This window comes from Trichosurus vulpecula, chromosome 2 (genome assembly GCF_011100635.1).
Source record: "Trichosurus vulpecula isolate mTriVul1 chromosome 2, mTriVul1.pri, whole genome shotgun sequence".
Taxonomy (NCBI): domain Eukaryota; kingdom Metazoa; phylum Chordata; class Mammalia; order Diprotodontia; family Phalangeridae; genus Trichosurus; species Trichosurus vulpecula.
The window spans coordinates 225,333,583-225,353,959 of NC_050574.1; the positions used below are offsets into that span (position 1 = coordinate 225,333,583).

The 20,377-nt window shown below is 40.9% G+C and overlaps 3 protein-coding genes across 5 annotated transcripts in view; 2 read left to right on the forward strand and 1 right to left on the reverse strand.

Annotated features, from left to right (window-relative positions):
• METTL8 (methyltransferase like 8) overlaps positions 1-16,853 on the reverse strand; it is a 122,028-nt gene extending 105,175 nt beyond the window's left edge. Inside the window, exons 1-2 of one of the 3 annotated variants that reach the window (XM_036745130.1) lie at positions 16,520-16,853; positions 12,349-12,497 (exon numbers count right to left, since the gene is read on the reverse strand). The gene's annotated coding sequence lies outside the window, so the exon portion shown is untranslated. Of the gene's footprint in view, positions 1-12,348; positions 12,559-16,519 lie in introns of all 3 variants that reach the window. The other 2 variants (XM_036745128.1, XM_036745129.1) reach the window with 2 other exon arrangements.
• On the forward strand, positions 4,657-5,215 carry LOC118837966 (ubiquitin-60S ribosomal protein L40-like). The gene has a single exon (XM_036745132.1). The coding sequence runs from the start codon at positions 4,694-4,696 to the stop codon at positions 5,078-5,080; it is 387 nt and encodes a 128-aa protein (XP_036601027.1). The 5' UTR covers positions 4,657-4,693; the 3' UTR covers positions 5,081-5,215.
• A 190-nt stretch (positions 16,854-17,043) lies between the features above and the next one.
• DCAF17 (DDB1 and CUL4 associated factor 17) overlaps positions 17,044-20,377 on the forward strand; it is a 37,559-nt gene continuing 34,225 nt past the window's right edge. The window contains exons 1-3 of the mRNA XM_036746677.1: positions 17,044-17,135; positions 17,518-17,745; positions 19,100-19,203. Of these exons, the coding sequence (XP_036602572.1) occupies positions 17,593-17,745; positions 19,100-19,203 (257 nt within the window). The 5' untranslated portion in view covers positions 17,044-17,135; positions 17,518-17,592. The remainder of the gene's footprint in view (positions 17,136-17,517; positions 17,746-19,099; positions 19,204-20,377) is intronic.

The following is a 20,377-nucleotide window of genomic DNA, read 5'->3' on the forward strand; positions in this document are numbered from 1 at the left end:
ATATATACAAGTGTGATATAGTAGTGATACTAGGGGTACTTCAATTATCCAGAGAGCGCTATAACTCTCTCTCTGTCAAAAGTAGAGAAGCTAATAATTTCTTAATGATAATTTTATTCTTAAAAGGTGAATGAAGGAAGCAAGGAACCTGACTTCTGAGATTTGATTCTCATTAACAAGGAGAAACTGGTTGTTGGGGACCTTTGAAAACCCTTGGGGCAAGTGACCATCCCACCTTAGAATTTGTGATAGAGATAGAGGAGAAAATTGGGAATAGTTTAACATGCACCCAAGAGTTTTAGCAAGCAGACTTCAATGGGTTCATAAAAAGGAAAGGTAAAATCCCACGGGCTTAAATTCCACAAAAGACGTCTGCCCAGGAGAGATGAGAAATTCTGAAAAGAGTAATTCTCAAGACAGGAGAGACAATTTCTATCAAGAAGAAAGTAGGAAACTGGTATTAAGAGACCAATGTGGGTACACACAGAATGCATCAACCAACTTAGATTTTTAAAAAGACACATAAAGAAGATGAAAGCAAGAGCAGGTAACAGAGGTGCTGTTGTAAGGAGAGTGCCAAGAATGGTAAAAACCCACAATAAGTTGATGCCAGGAAGGAAAGCTAAGGGTAACAAAAAAAAGGTTTTTAGTTATATTGGGGAAAAAGGAAGACCCCGAAAGGGTTGAAGACTGTTGTTCAGGGTGAGTATGACAATGATTAATGATGATGGAAAGAAGTTGGAATTGCCTAATTATTATCCAGCTTCTCTTTTACACTGGAAAGGACAAAGTAAAAATGAGTAATAAAGAATTGAAACTGAAGGTAAGTAGAGAGAAGAGAACAATTAACGTCCCTTCATGAGTTCAAGTCATCAGTTACCTAGGGATTCTTAATCTGAGGCCATAAAGTATGTGTAGTTTGATTTTGATTCCTGGAATCAAATCAGAATGGGAAGTAGGGATCAGTATGAACTAGAAAGGCTTTACCCAAAATAGGTCACTCCAGACTAGCCTCATTTCTTTATCTGACAGGGTAACTAAATGAGTAAATCAGAATTACAGATATTATAGATATCATCTACCTAGATTTAAGGACATACTCAGTTGGATCTGTGACTTTGATTTGAGCATCCCTTCCAGTGACCCCCAACATACTCTATCCAGATCTGTCTATCCTGTGAGACTTTCATCCAAGTCCTACCAAAAGCTCATGCTGGAGGCCCCTGTTGTCATCTGATGTCATGATAGGATCAGTGGAGTCTCCAGTCATCCACCTGTCCCTCCCTTGATCTCATTACATGGCTAACCCTTCTTCTCCTCCTGTCATATGAATCCTTGAGGACATACTTTACTCCTGTTTTTTTTCAGAGTTTCTCAATGATTAAAAGTTACAGACTACTCACACATACCATGGGTCTTTCCATTTTGCCTTCTGCAGGATGCTCATTTTTAGTTTTTTGGAGGCTATGGTGTTCTAGGTCTTATTGCTATACAACACAACACCAATAAAATGAATGCATTGAAAATATGTGCATCTGCTATCATGGGATACTTGGAATCGGTTAAAAAAAAGTGCTTTGCATTTTTCTGAAAGCCATTTAGCCCACTCTCCTCTTCCTTTTCAACTCTGAGTCCAGCTCATCATCAATTTGCAATGTCAATCCCAGATAGATATGTGTCTACATATACATATATTTATATATCATATATATACATGTATATATAGATAGATATCTACATATCTCTATCTATCTATCTATCTATCTAACTGGGTGTCCGGTCAGATGAATACTGAAATCTAGGCAATAGATACTCTTCATTCATTTGGTTCTTTCCATATGAATCTCCAGACCAAACTCTTTTAAGCAACTATGGATCAGAATCAGGAGGGTTTGCAAAATCTTGGGGCTTCATGCAATCAACACAATGTCATTCCCAAAAAGGAGCATCTGGAAGATCTCACCATCCATGAAGAATTCATCCTTGACCTGCACTCTGTAGTACTTCCTCCATCATGATGGTGACTACATTTGTTGAACATCCAATCTCTCTGTTTTATTCCTCAGTTCACGTTTATTATCAGAGGGTTACTGAACAGTTGTCTTTTTTTCCTGTTGTTATATCTTCCAAGGAATCCTTAATGATCTTGACATATGGATGGGAGACATCTCATTATAAAAGAGACTTTAAAGCAATATTTTTATTCTATTTAATCAACTTATTCTTCTGCATAATCAACAAACAATAAGCACAATGAGACAGTCATTACATCTTTCGATCAATTGTGAGACAGTAAAGTTGTGGTTCACTGTTAAACTTTGCTTACGGAAGTCTGCTTGTTCCCTTCTAATAACCTCCTGAAAGATGTACTCAGTTTAGGTAAAAACGACTCCCATCAAGATTTTGGATAGATGAGAGAGCAGGCATACAAGTCAGTAGGTAAGGTTTTCTTGGTCATCTTTTTTTGTGTGCCATCACATGCCTTTGATATCTTCCTGTAGATGCCTTGTGAATCAGTTACACAACATCCTCCAGCAGGAATCTCCACTCTACGTACTTAGTCCAATCCAGCTATTTTCCCCATCTTTGTGGTCTTCAGTACCACTTTTACTTCCTCTGTGAGTACTTGAGAGATTGTATTGTTACAGTGCAAGTGTGGATGTTCTACTCTTCTTGATGGGGAAAACATTTGGTTGTAGTGTTTTTGTAAGTATTTTCCATTTTTCTTCTGCTCTTTCCATTTTCATCATTGAATGCACTTGGAATGACTTTGCTTAGCTGGATAACTTGCCAAGTTTTCTTTACCCTGGTTTTACCCTTCACTGCTTCTCCCTGCTTTATGAGACAATATTGCTCATGATCATCCATTATCCTTCTTTGTAAGATTTTATAGATGAGTTTATATCCTAAGCCAGTGTTCCTTTTGCAGTCATCTCTCTAGAGTCATTTGGTAAATAATCCGCATTTGCTGACTATGATGACTTCTGGGTTCTTTTGGTTTCCATGCTGTAGTGACTAATTTACATTAGTTTAACTTTTGGACTAAATTATTAGTGTGTTTTTTTTTCTGTTCATTTCTGTCATCCATTTCCCATTTTAAAATTATCAATAGCTTGCTTAAATCCAGGGCTAAATCTTATTTGTATACCACATCTTCTTCATTACTATTCTTCTTCTTTTGTTGTACAGGGTGTCCCTAAAGTCTGGACACATAGGTGAGAATGTATATTTTGAAATATTTGGAATATTAACAGACCTTAGCCCCTTGACTTCTTTTTCTGGTATACGCTAAAGGAGAAGGTGTACTCAATGAAAATCACACACACTTGATTGAACGCATAAAGAGTGAATGTGCTAAAACTGACAGCAATGTGGAGTTATTACATCGAGTTGACATGAATCTTGCACAGCATCAACCTTTGCATCACAAATGATAGAAATCATATGGAAGATATTTGTTAATATTCCAATTAAATAAAAAGTTGAAAATTTCATTCTTTTCTTGAAAAATAGGCACTTTTGCCTATGTGTCCAGAGTTTAGGAACACCCTGTATATTCTGCTCTTAGCTGTGATGAGTTGATAGTGTGACTGTACACTGATGCTGAATCAGGAATAACTCCCACATCCATTGTAGGTCTTTTACTGTCTGTTAAAATGTAGTCAGTTTCATTCTTTGTGATATTATTTGGTGTCTACAAATTATTTTTTTAAAGGAAGCATGGTTCTCATTTACTTTTTCATAATATGGTCGTGTGAGCCTTCTCTATAATCTAAAAAGTCTTTGACTTAGCTCATTTCTTTCCATATTTCTATCCTCACTTTTTTCCATCTTTGCATGAAATCACCAAATATCACTGTGTATGTTAATTTGATTTGGATTTCTAATTAGAATTTCAAGTTTTTCATAGAATTTTTATAATTGCTTTGTCCTCGGCAACCAATGTTGACACCTTTGTACATTATGTTTATGGGGGGGGGGTTAAATACTTATTAAAAATATATATGTGATAAGCAAATGTCCCCTGCAATAGTAGTTATTGTAGCTTTTGGACATACAATAAAACTTAGCCTGCCAACTCCTTTCTTAACCTCTCCAAAGAATCTCTAAGTCATCCTTCCATTTAACTACAATATTCTTCTTTCTTTTGGTTACATTTATAGCAAGAATGTCCAGATTGATGTGATTCAACTTCTTCTGCAGTGCATCCATTCATTAGTCATTGGATAAGAATCTCACATTTAGATTAACGACAGTCAAATTAAAGTTCACGGATAGTCTAAAATACAGGACTGAATGCTATTCAACAATTTTGTCTTTGTTTCCTGGGTTGCCACTGCCAAGAGAGTTGCATCATCAGCTGGCCAGCCTACTGGTGATGTGTCTCTCTATCATTAGCTAGGCTGGTGCTCCTAAGACAAATTCAGTCTTTTTCCAGGGCCTTACTAGAACCTGCCAGTGCTTGTGCCCTATTGGCAAACCTTTGAGAATCCAAGATCAAGAGATTAGGACATTATTCTAACTATATTTAACCTTAATTTTAGCAATGTAAAACATATGACAAAATCTTTCATGTCATTTTTGTGGACAAGACAGAAAGATGAAGACTGGAAAATGGAATGGAAGCTGACTTAAGAATCAGTTAAATGGCTCTTCGGCGAGGTGGCCAAGCGGCGGGCACAGCGTTGCAGAGATGCAGATCTTTGTGAAGACCCTGACGGGCAAGACCATCACACTTGAGGTCGAACCAAGTGATACTATCGAGAATGTCAAAGCCAAAATCCAGGACAAGGAAGGTATCCCACCAGATCAACAACGTCTGATTTTTGCTGGAAAACAGCTAGAAGATGGCCGAACTCTTTCTGACTACAACATCCAGAAAGAGTCCACTCTGCACTTGGTGCTACGTCTTCGAGGGGGCATCATTGAGCCTTCCCTTCGCCAGCTGGCCCAGAAGTACAACTGTGACAAGATGATCTGCCGCAAGTGTTATGCCCGCCTGCACCCCCGCGCTGTAAACTGCCGTAAGAAGAAGTGCAGCCACACCAACAATCTGCGCCCCAAGAAGAAGGTCAAATAAAGACTAGCCTCGGGACCCAGTTTTGGTTTGGCTCCCCTGACTGATGAAGTGCTCTTGAGTAGTCTGTTGTAACAAGGCCTTGTTCCTGGGTTTAATGGGGCTGTGATATCAATAAAATCCCCTTTTAGTTGAGAAGCAGGATAAAAAAAAAAAAAAAAAAAAAAAGAATCAGTTAAATGGTCAGGCCATTTAACCAGTCAGGTTTGATATCAACTTGGACCAGGCAACTAAGTGATGCGGTAGATAAGAGTGCCAGGCCAAAAGTCAGGAAGACTTCCTGAGTTCAGATCTGGCCTCAGACACTGTGTGACCCTGGGCAAGTCACTTAACCCTGTTTGCCTCAGTTTCTTCATCTGCAAATGAGCTGGAGAAGGAAATGGCAAACCACTTTAGTATCTTTTCCAAGAAAACCCCAAATGGGGTCATGAAGAGTTGGACACAACTGAACAACAATATACATAATTGGGAGGCTGTCTGTAAAGGAGTACTCTGTGCATAGTATTTTGCAAAACATAAAGTGCTATATAAATGACACATTTTAGCATCATCTAGGTCTGTAATATGGTAGACACCATGTCCAAGACTACACACTTGAGCCCAAGTCAAACCACACGTGCAATACTATGCTCAGTCTTGGGGACCACATTTTAGGAAAAACATTAATAATCTGGAAAGCATTCAAACTTAGATGACTAGGATCATGCCTTTTGAGGACTAGCTGAAGGAATTGGGTTTGGTTAGAGAAGAAATCTTGGTGCATATATGTTAGTTGTATTTAAAGGACTCTCCTGCAGAAGGGGATCATACTCATTCTGCTACGCTCTGGAGGGCAGAACCAGGAACAAAGAACAGAAGCTAGCAATAGACAAATTTAAATTTAGCCTTGATTGGCAATGGGAGAAAAAACTTCCTAGCAATCACTCCAAAAGTGAAATGGGGGCCTTGGGAGATAGTGAGTTCCCATTTACTAGTGATCTTCAAGTTAATACCAAAACAATACTTGATAAGTATGTAGCAAGGGAGATTCTCGTCCAGGTATGGCTTGGACTATATGGTCTCTTGAGCTCCTTTCCAAGGCTGAGATTCTGTAATTACCTCCTTTATTTCTCAAAGCAGAGCTACGTACAGTGGGTAGCTTAGGAAAGCATAAAAACATTGGGAGCTGGGTATGGGGCATGAGATGGGAGGACAGAATTAAGAGGAAAGCATAAAAATGTAGGAATCAAAGAAGAATCAACTATTTCAAAACTGTCTGTATCAGAGGATCACAAATGTAGAGGGGGAAGGGCCTTTAAAGGCCATGTGGTCTGACTATTTTTTTTTTCTTTTCTTTCTTTTCTTTATTACAAATAAGGACACAGTGGTCCAGAGAGGTGATGACACATGGCAAAAGTCACACTGCTACTAAACAGCAGAGCTGGACTTTGAATTCTCCTCTCTGATAAGACCCCTTATTCTGAGGACCCACAACACTGGGTAGTATCGGTTGCTCCTTAGGCTAGCTACATTATGGATTAAATAGGTTTTTGCGGACTGACCTGGGAAGTGAACCATGTATAACACTGCTTCTATGGGAAAATACATTCTCAATTTCAGTTATCTGACTTACTAGCGGGCTTTTATTAACACAGACCAAGTGAGTCATAAAAATTAGCAAGACTCCAGAGCCTGAAGTAAATTAAACAGGGTTAAAAAAAATCAGGGAAACTTTTAATACATATGGAAAGTCAGACTCACAACAATGGCATTATACATCTTTTATACTCTCAACTATCAGATGCCTTTTTGTTATGATGCCAGTGGAATGGAAAAAGCTTGTGAAGATCTGGTGAGGCAAAAACAACTGTAGGAAAATACATTTTTTAAGCCTATGTGAAAGATTATGAAAGTACTGGAGTACCTGTATAGCCTTCAAGGCTCTGTGTCCTGGGGTATCAAGAGCAGAGGGCTCCTCTGGGAAAGCCTCAGAGTAGAGACCTGGGAAGCTCAAGGGAGTGGAAGCAGGAAGCATGGTGCTAAAATTCTCACACCAGGAAAGCCCAGGTCCAGGGGCTATGAAGTCCCTAACACTCCATCAAAAGAGGCCAAAAAGGGCCCCTGAATATTATGAACCTCAGAGATCCAAGGGGCCTAACCTTAGAAAGTAGAATTTAGCACAGGAACCCATATGACCTAAGGTAATACCAAGTAAGGCCCACTATCCCATCTAAAAGTGTAGTAGGAAGCCTGCAGGATCTGGCACAAAACTCCAATTTGGGAATTAAAGATGGAAAGAAAAGTAAATTTTAAAAACATTCACAAAAATAAAAAATTGTTGCAAATATATAACAATTGCAAGCAAAGACTCAAAGAAAAAAAAAGATTTCCCACAAGGATTACATGAATACCTAGAAGAAATGAAGCAAAAGACCTTTAAGAAAATAAATAAAAGTTCCAGAGAAAAAAATTGGAAGGAGAATAAATAGCTTAGAAGAGAAAATGGCAAACCTTACCTGGGAAATATAATCTCTGAAAACCAGAATAGACCAAACAGAAATCACAGTAAGAAATATTAGAACAAAATCAAAAGACTAGGAAAAAAAAGAAGAAAATGTAAGGTATCTGGCATCAAAAACAACTAACCTGAAAAACAGAATCACTGGACTCTCTAAAAACTGGGTTTTTTTGTTTTTTAATCCTAGACACTATACTTCAAGAAATTATAAATGAAAGCTGTCCAGATCTATCAGAACCAGAGAAGAAAGTAAAAATAGAAAGAATCCAGAGACCATCTCCTGAAAGGGACTCTAAAAGGAAACGTCATAGGCAGGAATGTCATAGACAAAATCCAGAACTCCTGTATCAAAGCAAAAATACTACAAGAATCCAGGAAGAAGCAGTACAAGTTCCAAGGAGCTACCGTCAGGATCAACTAAGACATGGCAGTTTCTATTTTAAATGAGATGAGATTTTGGAATACAATATTGCAAAAAGCAAAAGATATAGGCTTATAAGCATGAATAACTTACCTTGAAAATATGATTATAATCCTACAGGGGAAAAAAGACCATCTTTAATTGAATAGAGAATTGAGTGAATTTCTCATTAAAAAAAAAAGAAAAAACCAAACTAGAAGTGAGTAGGAACTTTAAAATACAAGCCCAGAATCCAGGGAAGCCCAAAAAGATAAACTGACTTGAGCAATTAGAAGGAGGTACATGATGGTGTACTGCTAACATCCTAAAGAGGTAGAAAAAAATATGTGTACCTTCAGAACCTTAAAGTCTTCAAAGGGTATTAATAGAGGCAAATAACAAAAACAGAGAATCCTAGGAGTGGTCTGATGGTATTGTGAGGGCTTGAAGAGGGGAAAAAGAAGAGAAAAGTAAAAGGAGAAAGACACTAGTATGGAAATGAAAAGGAAGGGTATAGGACTTGAAGGCAATGCAGGAGAATACACAAACACAGAGAAGGGACAGGGGGCATCAGATGAACCTTCCTCTTTTCTTAAATGGACAAAGGAGAGAGACAGAGAGGGAGAGAGAGAGAGACAGAGAATGAGAATTTGGTGGAGAAATAACTCAAATTCAAGAGAAAAACAAGACAAGATAGAAAGGGATAGGGGTTAAGAGGAAAGATAATACCAGGGACGGAATAATTACAAACAAAACAAATTTCTTGATCCTGAAGGATTAAAGAGGGAAATGAGAAAAGAGCTAGAATCTAAGAGAGTGCCTTAGAGTGCCTCTTTAGACAACTGGGGTATGGATGAATGAATTATGGTATATGAATAAAATGAAATATTAATATACCATGAGCAATGACAAAACATATGATTTCAGAGAATCCAAGGTAATATGTGAACCAGGAGAACAAATATGAGAACAACAATGTAAAGAAAAATAAAGTTTAAAGACTTAAGAAGTCTGATTAAAGCCATGTCTCCACCAACCATGTCCACCAACCAGAGGAGCTATGGTGAAACTTGTTAGTGATCCCCTAACAGAAAGGTGACAGACATAAAGTGCCGAAACAGCAAGCAATTCTGGACATGGCTATCATGTGGGCTCGTTTTGCTTGACTATGCTTATTACAAAGGTTTTCCCCCCTTCTTATAAGTTAATTGGGGAGGTGGTCAGGGGAATGGGGGTAGCAATACTGTAACATTGTAACATTTTCCAAATGTTCCAGAGAACAGAAAAAAAAAAAAAAGCCTAAAAGGAAGCACAGACAAGCAGGGCAGTTTTGAAAGTGACATGTAAAATTTATTATATACTTTTTTTTTAAGTAAGCAGTTGTCACGGAGATTCATGGTTTCATACAGAATCCTATTTTTGTGTGTTCTTCCATGTATATGGAAATGACTCTTTTTTGGATTGTTTAAATTTAGACTAAAAATAAAATATAAAGAAAGTACTGGGAACATTTACTTACAACCAGCATGAAAAAATTTTAGATCTTATTTTAAAAAAGGCTTTGATATTATTAAACTTCATTTCCTGTAGGGCAAGGATTCTTAAGCTTTTTTATACAATGGACCCCTTTGGCAGTCTGGTCAAACCTATGGATTTCTCAGAATAATGTTTTTAAATGCCTAAAATAAACCAATTCTATTGTAATATAGCCATCAAAATATTAATAAAAACAAGTTCACATACCCCAAGCTAAGGAATTCTGCGTATAAGTGAATAGGAAAATGAAGAGAAAATATACAAAAAAGTCTACAAAAACAATCTGTAACTTCTAGAATTATGCAGCCAACAGAAGCAGAGAAGTGAGTTCTGATTCTGATCAATGAGGAAAACAGTACAAAATTATCACATAAGGTTTTTTTTTCTTTTCCTTGAGGCAATTGGGGTTGAGTGACTTGCCCAGGGTCACAAAGCTAGTAAGTATCTGAGGCCAGATTTGAATTCCCATCCTCCTGAGTCCAGGGCCAGTGCTCTATCCACTCTGCCACCTAGGGCCCACTACCACATATAGTTTCAAAACCTCTCTCTATATACATCAGTCCCTCATGGTCTATTCCTCTGCTCTGATGAGAAGTTGTCTCTATTATAAGTCAAGACCAACCCCTTAATGGTTGATCTTTACTCCATTTCCCTCCCTTCTTCTCGGGAAGCTTGTTTCTTTCATGCTTCTCCCTGTCTTCATCTTTAATCTTTTCTTAACCTACTGGTTCCTTTCTTGCTACCTATGAACATACAAAGCTCTCCTCCAAAACTAAAATAAAAACAACTTTCATTTGATGCTAACATCCCTTCAAAGGATCCTCCCATATCTTTTCTTTCACAGCCAAAGTGCTAGAAAAAGTCATTTACATACCTTGCCTCCAATTTTTCATCTTTCACTCACTTCTCAATTCCTGGCTCCCAACCCCACCACACAACTAAGATCACTCTCTTCAAGGTTATTAACAATCTTTTAAATGCGAAATCTTATGGCCTTTTCTCACTCTTAATCCTTGACTTCAATGAAGCTTTTGATATTGCTGACCACCCTTTCTTCTTGTCTGGGATTTTGTGACTCAGAATTCTACTTGGTTCTTCAACCAATTAGTGTCTGGTTACTCCTCAGTCTCCTTCACTGGATCATCTATACCCCACACTCTAAATGAGACTATTTGGCAAAGTTTTGTGCTGGGTCACTTTCCTTTCTTTCTCTCCATACCCTCCCCTAACAATCTCATTAAGTCCCAAGGATTAAGTTATCAGCTCTATGTAGAGGACTTCTAAATCTATATGTATAGCTCTAATTCCTCTCCTCAGTGCTAATCCCACATCATCAACTGCCGCCTGTACATCTCTGGATGCCCATTCTGGTCCCATATCTCAAACTCAACATATTCAAAATGAATCTTATCTTCCTTCCCAAATATACTCCTTCTCCAAGTTTCCCTGCTTCTGTTGAGGTTACTACAATCCAGCAACCCAAGACTAGAAACTTTAGAATCATCCTCAATTCTTCACCCTTCCTCTCCTCCTATAGCCAATCAGTTGCCAAGTATCCTCAATTCAATCTCTAAATTACCTCTCACATATGGCCTCTCTTAAAGAGAAGAGGCCATATTCAGATAGCAACCACCCTGGTTCAGGTCCTCTTAAACTACTGGAAAAATGTCCTAATAAGTTTCCCAGCCTCAAATCTTCCCCTCTCCAATCCACCATCTATACAACTGCCAAAATAATCTTCCTAGAGCACAAGTCTGACCATGCTGAAGATGTGTTAGGGTCTTCCTAGTTCCTCCAGGACAAAATACAAACTGTTCTACCTCCCACTGAAAGTTTTTCATAAACTGCATCTGGACTACCTTTCTGAATGGATTTCATATTGCTCGCCTCCCAGCACTATGTGTTCCAGCCAAAGCAGTTGATTTGCTATTCCCAATACTGTACTCAATGTTCCATCTCCAGCCTCCATGGATTTGTGCAGACTATTTCTGAAACGAACTCCTTTCTCATCTCCACATCTTAGAATCTGCAGCTTGCTTTAAGGCTTAACTAAGGTACCACTTCCTATGGGAAGCATTTCCTGACTCCCTTCGTTGTTAACACTCTTCCTCTTCAAATTATTTTGCACTTGTAAATGTTTTATTCCCCAGTAGATATTTTGGGGTTGGGACTGTTTTCTGATTTGTCCTTTCCCCTTCCCTTCCCCTCAAATTCAATTCTTTGGAGACAGGAGCACTCCATAACTCACAATCACAGAACATGGCTGGAAGAATATTGGTGTTAAAAAAAATGTGGTCATTATTTCAGACAAAAGTATTGCAAATTCTCCCAAGGCAATCCAGCCCACTCTCCTCCAGTTCAGTTTTGGATCATGTTCTCTGTCTATTTACAGAATTTGTCCAAAATATATGGACTGTGGATGAGCTTTCTGGGTTGTTGATCAAATTGCATATCTGGACAATAAACATCCTTCATCCACTTAGTTTTTCCTCTGTGGATAATTAAAGCAAATTCTTTGGAGTGATTATAAATCCAATTTAGGAAGCTCTGCATTTTTTCAGGACTTGATGCAATCAGCACAATGCCACTGGCAAACCAGAAAATCTGGAGCTCACTGAATGCCCAATAATAGCCTCCAGGCCAAGCCTGCATGGCTCATAGTTTAGGCTTTGAATGAGTGTAAATAGCAACAGTTTTCTGTTCAGGACAGAAACCCAGAAGGTCTTCACCTTCTAGATTAATATTTTTGTGAAGGCAAGCTGAGCCATTTTTAGTCTCAATTCTTACCTTTAATTCTTACCTCTAGAAGAATTTAATTTAATTTAATTTAATTCTTACCTCTAGAAGCCCTTAGTCGTTGAATGGGCATTGCTTCAGACAAACTGAGACTGGGAAAGACCTTAATTTAGAAAGGCCAAGGTCACCCACGGCATCCTGGGTCCTGCAGTCATCTTAATTTGGTCTTGCCACTGGGCTTCTGGATGTCTCTGGAGGACAGAGTAAGGCTGACTACTTTACACAGCTCTGCCTCACTTAAATCCAATTTACCTGAAAGTCAAGACATTATCCTCATGATGCCATTGGTCCTTTTTGAAGACAATGGATGAATAACAACTTCATGACAGTAGCAACCCTTATCATCATTCAGAATGCTCTATCTCCAAGACCTCACCTTGAACTTTCCTTGTATGATCAAAACCACCATCTAATGTCCTTCTAAATATGCTCTTTCAACCTCATCGATTAGTGAGCATCTAAGTGCCTACTTCGTGTCAAAGAGGGTGCTCCCTGCTACAGACACAAAAGTAAAACAGTATCGATCCTTGAGGAGCTTTGCAACATATCAAGGAGAGACCATCTGAATCCGTAGATATGTATATGTATGTATATGCATCATACAAGTTATATGTGAAATAGATACAAGATATAGGAGGAGGAGAGGGAGGATTAGCTGATTCAGGAATCGGGAAAAGCTTCAAGTAGAAGATGGCACTTGAGCTAAAGCAAACTGTGGATTCTAAGTGGAAGTGAGGAGGGAATGTATTCCACACATGGTGGACAACCAGTGCAAAGGCAAGGAGCCGGGATGGAGCATCAGGTATGAGGAAGTGTAAGAAGCGTGGTCTGGATTAAAGGATTATACATTTGGAACCAGAAGGAACCTCAGAGGGCATCTAGACAAATCCCCTATTTTATAGATGAGGAAATTAAGGCTGAAGGAGATTTAAGTATTACACAAGCAGTGTGACAGAAGTGGGAATTTGAACTCAGATCCTCTGACTCAAGAGTCAGTACTTTTTTTTTTTAACTGTTACTGTACTGCCGTTCTTGGTAGTAAGTGACAAGGGAATGAAAGGAAGTAAAGGATAGTGAGGCTGGAAAGGTAGCTTGGGACCACATTGTGAAGAGCTTTAAATGCCCATGATGTTATATTCAATCCTAAAGGTAACAGGGAGTTTAGGAAGTGTTGGGAGTGACAGTCAGTGAATAAGCATTTATTAAGTGCTTACTGTGTGCAAGGCACTGTGCTAAGTGCTATTTAGATCATATTTGAAGAAAATCACAAAATTCCACCATCTTTATTCTCCCAGGTCATCCCATTAACCTCCTCATGGCTCACATCTTCCAATAGCCAAGCCCTGGCCCTCAGAAGAAGCAGTATGATACAGTGGAAAGAAAGCTTGATTTGGAGAGCACTGGAGTTTGAATCCCAGCTCTGTCACTGACACATGATCAAGGGCAAGTCACATCACCCCTCTGAGCCTCAGTTTCCTCATCTAGTCAATGAAGAGTTTGGACTAGATGACCTCTAAGTCTCTGACCCTCTGGTCCCACTCAGGTTGGCTCCCCAAGGTCAGTCATTTCAAGTCTGTTCTCATTATTAAACTAGACCAGGGGTGGGGAACTTTTGGCCTCAAGGCCACATGTGGCTCTCTAGGTCCTCAAGTTCGGCCCACTGACTGAATCCAAACTTCAAGGAACAAACCCCCTTAATAAAGGGATTTGTTCTGTAAAGCCTGGAATCAATCAAAAGGCCTTACCCGAGGACCTAGAAGGCCATGTGAGGCCTCAAACCTGAAGTTCCCCACTCCTGACCTAGAACAATCACTCAGGTTTCATTTAACTACTAGCTCACAACTGTGAGGATCACATGATCTTTACAACTCTGGAGGCTGGGATACAAGTGGTGTCACCACGAAGGGGTGATGGGACCTGGACCCTGAACTTTCCCATACATTTTCAGCTGGCCAAATCACTGGCGACTGGCCTGAGGCATGCGGCCCATCCCAGCCTATTTAGATACTCATTAATCCTTTTAACTGCCCTTTCACTGTGGCTCTCTGACCACTTAACTCCTTTCATTGTCTTCACCTGGACCACCCCATGCTATTTACCACTCCTTAATCCCACTCAGATCTTCCCCTAGTCTTTTCTTGTATATAAATACCAATGTTACCCCCATTAAATTGCTCAGAATGTATCCCATTTCTATTGGCGGCACAAATAAACCTCGATACTTTGACTGAAAGAAGGTTTGAGTGGTTGAATTCTTTCAAGGCAGACCCCCTCGTACCCTTGCATTTTGGGGTTCCAAGCATCCCAACAACACATGACACATGACCAAACCACAACAACCATTTCCATTTTGCAGATGTAGTCATTAAGGCTCAGAGAGATTAAATGACTTTCCTACTTAAGAAGGCCCCACTACTAGTAAGTGGAAGATGAAGGACTGGAACCCAGTGCCTGGCTCTACACACAGTGAATGTTCTTTCCACTCCAAGCTCCTTTGTTATTTTGCCTTGAAAATCCTCAACTCTGGGTAATGTGCCAGCCCCCCCCCCCATCTGTTTTCTCTGATTCCATGCATTTTGAAGAGAAAACAGATTATTGTGCTAATTAGGCCAACTGTGAAGTAAAGCAATCAAACCTCAGCTCTGAGCTTACCAATGTTCAGCAATCCTTTAATTCTTTTGTGGACTCCTAGTTCTTTTCTACCTTTATTCCCTACCCTGCCCCCTTCCACCATACCCCTGGGGCAGCTAGGTGACACAGAGGATAGAATCCTGGGCCTGGAGTCAGGAAGTCTCATCTTCCAAAGTTCAAATTGGGCCTCAAACACTTACTAGCTGTGTGACCCTCAGTTCCTCATTTGTAAAATGAGGCACACCACCCCAGTATCTTTGCAAGGAAACCCCAAATGGGGTCAAGAAGAGTCAGAAATGACTGAAAACTGAACAAAAAACTCTTTACTTTCAGCAGATAACCTTCACATCCTAACTTCGATCCTCCCTTAGAGGGAGAGATAGTGGCAGAGGCCAAAGTACCATTTTAGCTCTTTATTCTACCCCTTTCTACCTCCTGTAATACCTTGTCCCATTAGCCATCTCCTTATCTCACCTCAAGTCTTATTCTTGCTCTCTACTGGCTTTCCTTTTTACCTTAAGTCATGGTCAAGTCTCCTGTTCTCTCCTCAACATCTTCCCCTCTCCTTCCAGACAAGTGATTCTCTATCCTTTGTTCTCTTAAAGCACTTTGGTTTACACCTCTCCTTTATTTAGCACCCAGTCTTTGCATGTCTTTGTCCACCTCATGCCTCAACGGTGTAGAGGAAAGAGCACTGATCTGTAGTGAGGAGACTTGGGTTTCAAACCCAGTTCTGCCATTTACCATGTGACTTTGAGCAAATCACTTCTCTGCACCTTAGTTTCCTAAACAAGGGTATTAGACCAGATGAAATCTAAAGTCTCTTCCAACATAAATCTATGATCCTATAATGGCCTATTAGATCATAAGCTACTGATAAGTGGGAACTATGCATTAAGCTTTATACAATCTGGCCCCAACCTATCTTTCCAGCCTCCTTGGTCATGACTCTTTATCCTGAACTGTGGTCCAGCCAAATTGGCCTCCTCTCTGTGCCTTGGCACAGGCAAAAGTTGTTTGCTTATCTTCCCCCACTCCCCCATTGTGTACTCCCTGAAGGCAGGGATTTTCTTTTGCCTCCCTTTGTATCCCATGTGCTTAGCACAGGGTCCAGGATGTAGTGAGTGCTTAATAAAGTGACTGATTGTCAGTCCCAAATGCCCAGAACACACTCCTTCCTCACAGTCGCTCTCTTCATTCAAGACAGCCCAAGCACCATCTTCTGCAAGAAGGCTTTCCTGGTCCCTTCCAAATACTAAGGTCCCTCCCTCCCAAACTACTTTGCCTATATATTTGTCTTTGTTCACTTTATACTGATGCTGTAGATGTTTCTTTGTGTACTTATCATTTCCACTAGAAGGAAAAGCTCCTTGAGAGTAGGGATTGTTACATTCTGTATATACTTGTATTCCTTGGCGTTCTGTACATGGTAGGCACTTAATAAATCATTGATTGGTCAGTAGATACACAACCGACTGTGTAATAAATGTTCAGCGAATACTGGATATTCACAAGGAAGCTGGTTTAAAGGGTGGAGTGGGGCGTGGATAAAAGTGAAGCGGCCAAGGGAGGAGTAACATACCTTTAATGTGCTGCTCGCTTTTCTGGTTTAGACAAGACACTCCCTTCTTGCACAAGAGTAAGCTTGGACACCGGGACACAGCGCCCCTCTCCGTCCCCGATCCGGGATGTGAGCAAGAGCTCAGAGTCGGGATACAGAGCGCGCTGTATTAGAGGGAACAAGAGGACTGCAAGGGGAGCGCAGAGTATCTCACGTACCCTGCCTTGCCCAAGTCCACTCTTCCTCTCCCACCTGTCCAGGCTACGCACCCCACCACCGCAGCCACTGCAAACCTGCTCACCCGGGGCCCTGTGGCCCCAAGCTTAGAAGGACCGGGTTGGAAGGGCCACGTGGCTCTCTCTTCTGGGGCGGGGACAATTTCCTCTTCCCCGCCCTCCGCCCATTGAGCCTGATGGGAATTGTAGTCCGGAAGCCTTTTCCAAGAGTCAGAAACTACATTTCCCGGGGGAGTTAGCGGCACTCAGAGGCCGAAGGTGGGGAGGCGGCCTCTTTTTGTTCTCCTCTGGGTGCCTTGGGAGGGGTGGGGGAGGGGAGGGAGAGCCGCTTGAGCTGGGTCTTGGAGCATCCTCTACTACTACCTCTGGCTACGGCCGCCGGGCCTCGGGGCCGCCAGGAAGTGGGTCTCTTTCCTTTCCCTCATTCTTAGACGGCCTGCTGTAGGCCACCCATCCGGCCCCGGGTCACCTGCCCGGGAACTTTGGACCCCAGTGCCAAGCACGGATTAACCTAATCGCTCCCTCGCCAACCTCCCCTTCGGCCCTGCCCCTCCTCCACCCGACCCACTCCTATCTGCCCCGGGCCCCACTCTGCGCCGCCCTCTCCTCGACCCCCCCCCGCCCCCTCCCGCTCTGGGGAGAGCTCGGAGCCAGGGGTTAGAGGGCTGCTTCTCCTCGGGCGTGGGGGCGGGGAGAGCGGGATGCACCTGGCCGGGTCCGGCCCGGGCCTTGGCCCGGCGGGGAAGTGATGTCCACTCTCTTCTTCTCTGAATCCCCCGCCAGTCCAGACTTCGTGCCCGCCGCCCGGCCCTGGGGGGAACTCCGCGCGCGCGAGCCCGGGGCCGACCACCTCCCCAGATGTGCCCGGACTCGGCCGCCGGGCGCCCTCGGGCCCGCGGGAAGCCCAATATCTGCAGCCAGCTGAGCAGGAGGGCCCAGGGCTTTTTCACGAATGATGCTGGGATGGTTCAGAGGACAAACCTGGGGATCCTGAGGAAGCTGGTGTGCCAGGTAACTGTGGTCAATTTTTTTTTTACCCCTCCACCCCCTCTGCAGCTGTCCTTTTGAAACGTGTGAATGCTTCATCTCGAATGGAAAAGTTTCTTTTAAAATTTCATTTTAAATTATCTTGAATTTAAACACGAAACAAAATGTATTTCCTATATACGTAGAAAAAGAGGGCTGTACTGGGGGTCTCTATTATGTACATTGCTTATGAATCATAAATTCTACAAGTGATTTTCAAAGCTATCCTGCTTGTCGGTACTTCTTTCTCATCTTCCTATTTTCTTCTGTGCTTCAATGATCCTTTTTTTCTCCTTTAATTTTTTTTTTTTTGCTTCTCTCTCTCACCAAATTGAAAAAGAAAAAAAAAATGCCCTTACAATAAATTTGCATAGTCAACAAAACAAATTCCATCTGTGGCTTTGTCTGGAAAAAAAAATATTTTTTTTCCTCTTGAGTCCATCGCTTCTCTGTCTAGAAGTGGGTTGAATGCTTCCTCATCCGGCCTCGAGACTCAAGGTTGACAATTGCTTTGATCGGAATTCTTATTATGCTGTGATCGGTTAAAGAAAGATTTTTTCCCCCCAACTCCTGGTGGAGGTGACTGGTTTTGCTCGGAGTTGGGTGGGCGGGGTTGGAGAAGGAAACAAATTGGGTTGTTTTGAATGGTTTCCCTAGATAAGCTGTTGTTAAGGAAGACGTAAAGAGAAGGAGGGGCACTGAAGGGCCTTGAAATGAGGAGATTGATTAACGTTCTATTAATAGAGCTTCTAGATGCTTTCATTTTATTTCTTCCCTAAGTATGACTGACAATAATGAGTGACTTCACTTCATTGCATCAGATATGTGAGGGGAAAGGAAGGAACGATCAAAAGCAATTAGAAACTGGGCAAAGTGCTCACAAGCTCTTTCTCTACAACCTGTTCAGACCCAGCAAACTCCCACTTCCACCAGGAGTCAGCTAAGCTCCCAGCGTAACCCTCCCTACCACCATGGGCTGAAAAGGTGATGCAAAGCAAGGCAGAAGCTTTGCTCTTGATGTACTGAATTGCCTGTTTTATTGCTTAGTGTGTTATTGTTCCTTTTATGCTAACTTAACTTTTTTCAAGGCTCTTTCCCCCAAAGCCTTGCTAACTAATTTTAATATCCACAGTAAGCATGCAATCACATTTTAATGTAAAGGTATCTGTAGAGGATGATTTACCAGTTGCCAGGTCACTTTTAAAATCTGTTTCTTTTTACTTAAGAAAGCATCCATTACATATTAGGCTAGCTAACTTTATCTAGTGCCCTGTCATTTGGGAGGAATGTGAACAAACTTTTGACCAAACTGTAATACAGAATCCATTGTGTCTTTCAGAAAAGCACTAAATTCAAGAATGTTTGGACAACTCATTCTAAATCACCTATTGCCTATGAGAGAGGAAGAATATATTTTGACAATTACCGGTGCTGTGTCAGCAGGTGATTCTTTTGTGAAAATTCACACTTATTACACCTCACTGTTCATCGTGATTCTAAACTGCCCCAGAATTTATGCAGAACGGAAGTGCCACCTTGTGCTTGGTGAGATAGCAATATGAGACAAGTGGGGGAAAAGGGGAAGTTTGAGGAGTTTAAGGTAAAGTCTGGTAGCCTAATATGTAATTTTTGAATCTCAAATTATCTGTTGTTCAGCCCTCTAAAGTCCAAACTAAAGCAGTAATTTCCCTTTTCATCTAGGTGAGAGGTCTCATCAACTACTAGATAAAAAACTGGGCTCAAAGTCAGGATGGCCTGGATTCCAGTCCTGCTTTAGAAATGTTCAGGGATGTATGACCTTGAGAAAGTCATGATTTCTCAGTGCCTCCTGGCAAGACTCTTAAGATTTTATATTGTAGAATAGTTTCTAGTCACCACTGATAAGCTTTTCCTCTACCAATGAAATCACAGATGCTGAATAAAGAAATAAATCAAATAACATATTTTAGAATGATGGTGTTTCACATCACATAAAGGCAAAAGATAATATGTTAACAATAACTAGTTACCAAAATGATTAAGGTTAGTTTTGAGATCATTTCATTAGTTATTATGAATGAAAGGTATTGATTTGGGCTTTCTTGTTAGAAGGTTGTGACAGACACCAAAAATTTTCATTAAAAACAGCCTTATTTGCCATCGTGTGCTACTCTGCTTAGTCTTAGCATTGATGGACTGACAAAAATGAATAAAATAGTCACCTGGTTCTCCAATGAGACAGTGTCCCAAAGAAGATACTCCTGAAGAATAACAGGAGCTCAAATTTACATTGCACTCAAAGCTCTTTCCTTATCTGATGCTCACAACAACTTTGTAAGGAAGGCCCTTCTACCCTTCCCCTCCACCCCATTTTACTGCGGAAGAAAGAGGCTCAGAGATAATAATTGACTTGCTGAACATCACACCATTAGTATATTTCCTCTGTTTAAATGGTACTTATTTTTAAACTGGAATTATTCAGGGAAGAAATTTAGCTGCAGATTTCTCAGGAGGAAAAAAAAAATCTTTTCATTCTGTGTGGCATGAGGTCAAGGTGGCACTTCGTGAAAGTGAAGAACAGTAAAGGAATAATTCATACCAGTCAGAATGGATAAAACAGGCTATAAAGAGTATGGGA

Excerpts from the sequence above, each read along its gene's own strand:
- LOC118837966 (XM_036745132.1), top strand. The coding sequence starts at position 4,694 with ATGCAGATCTTTGTGAAGACCCTGACGGGCAAGACCATCACACTTGAG.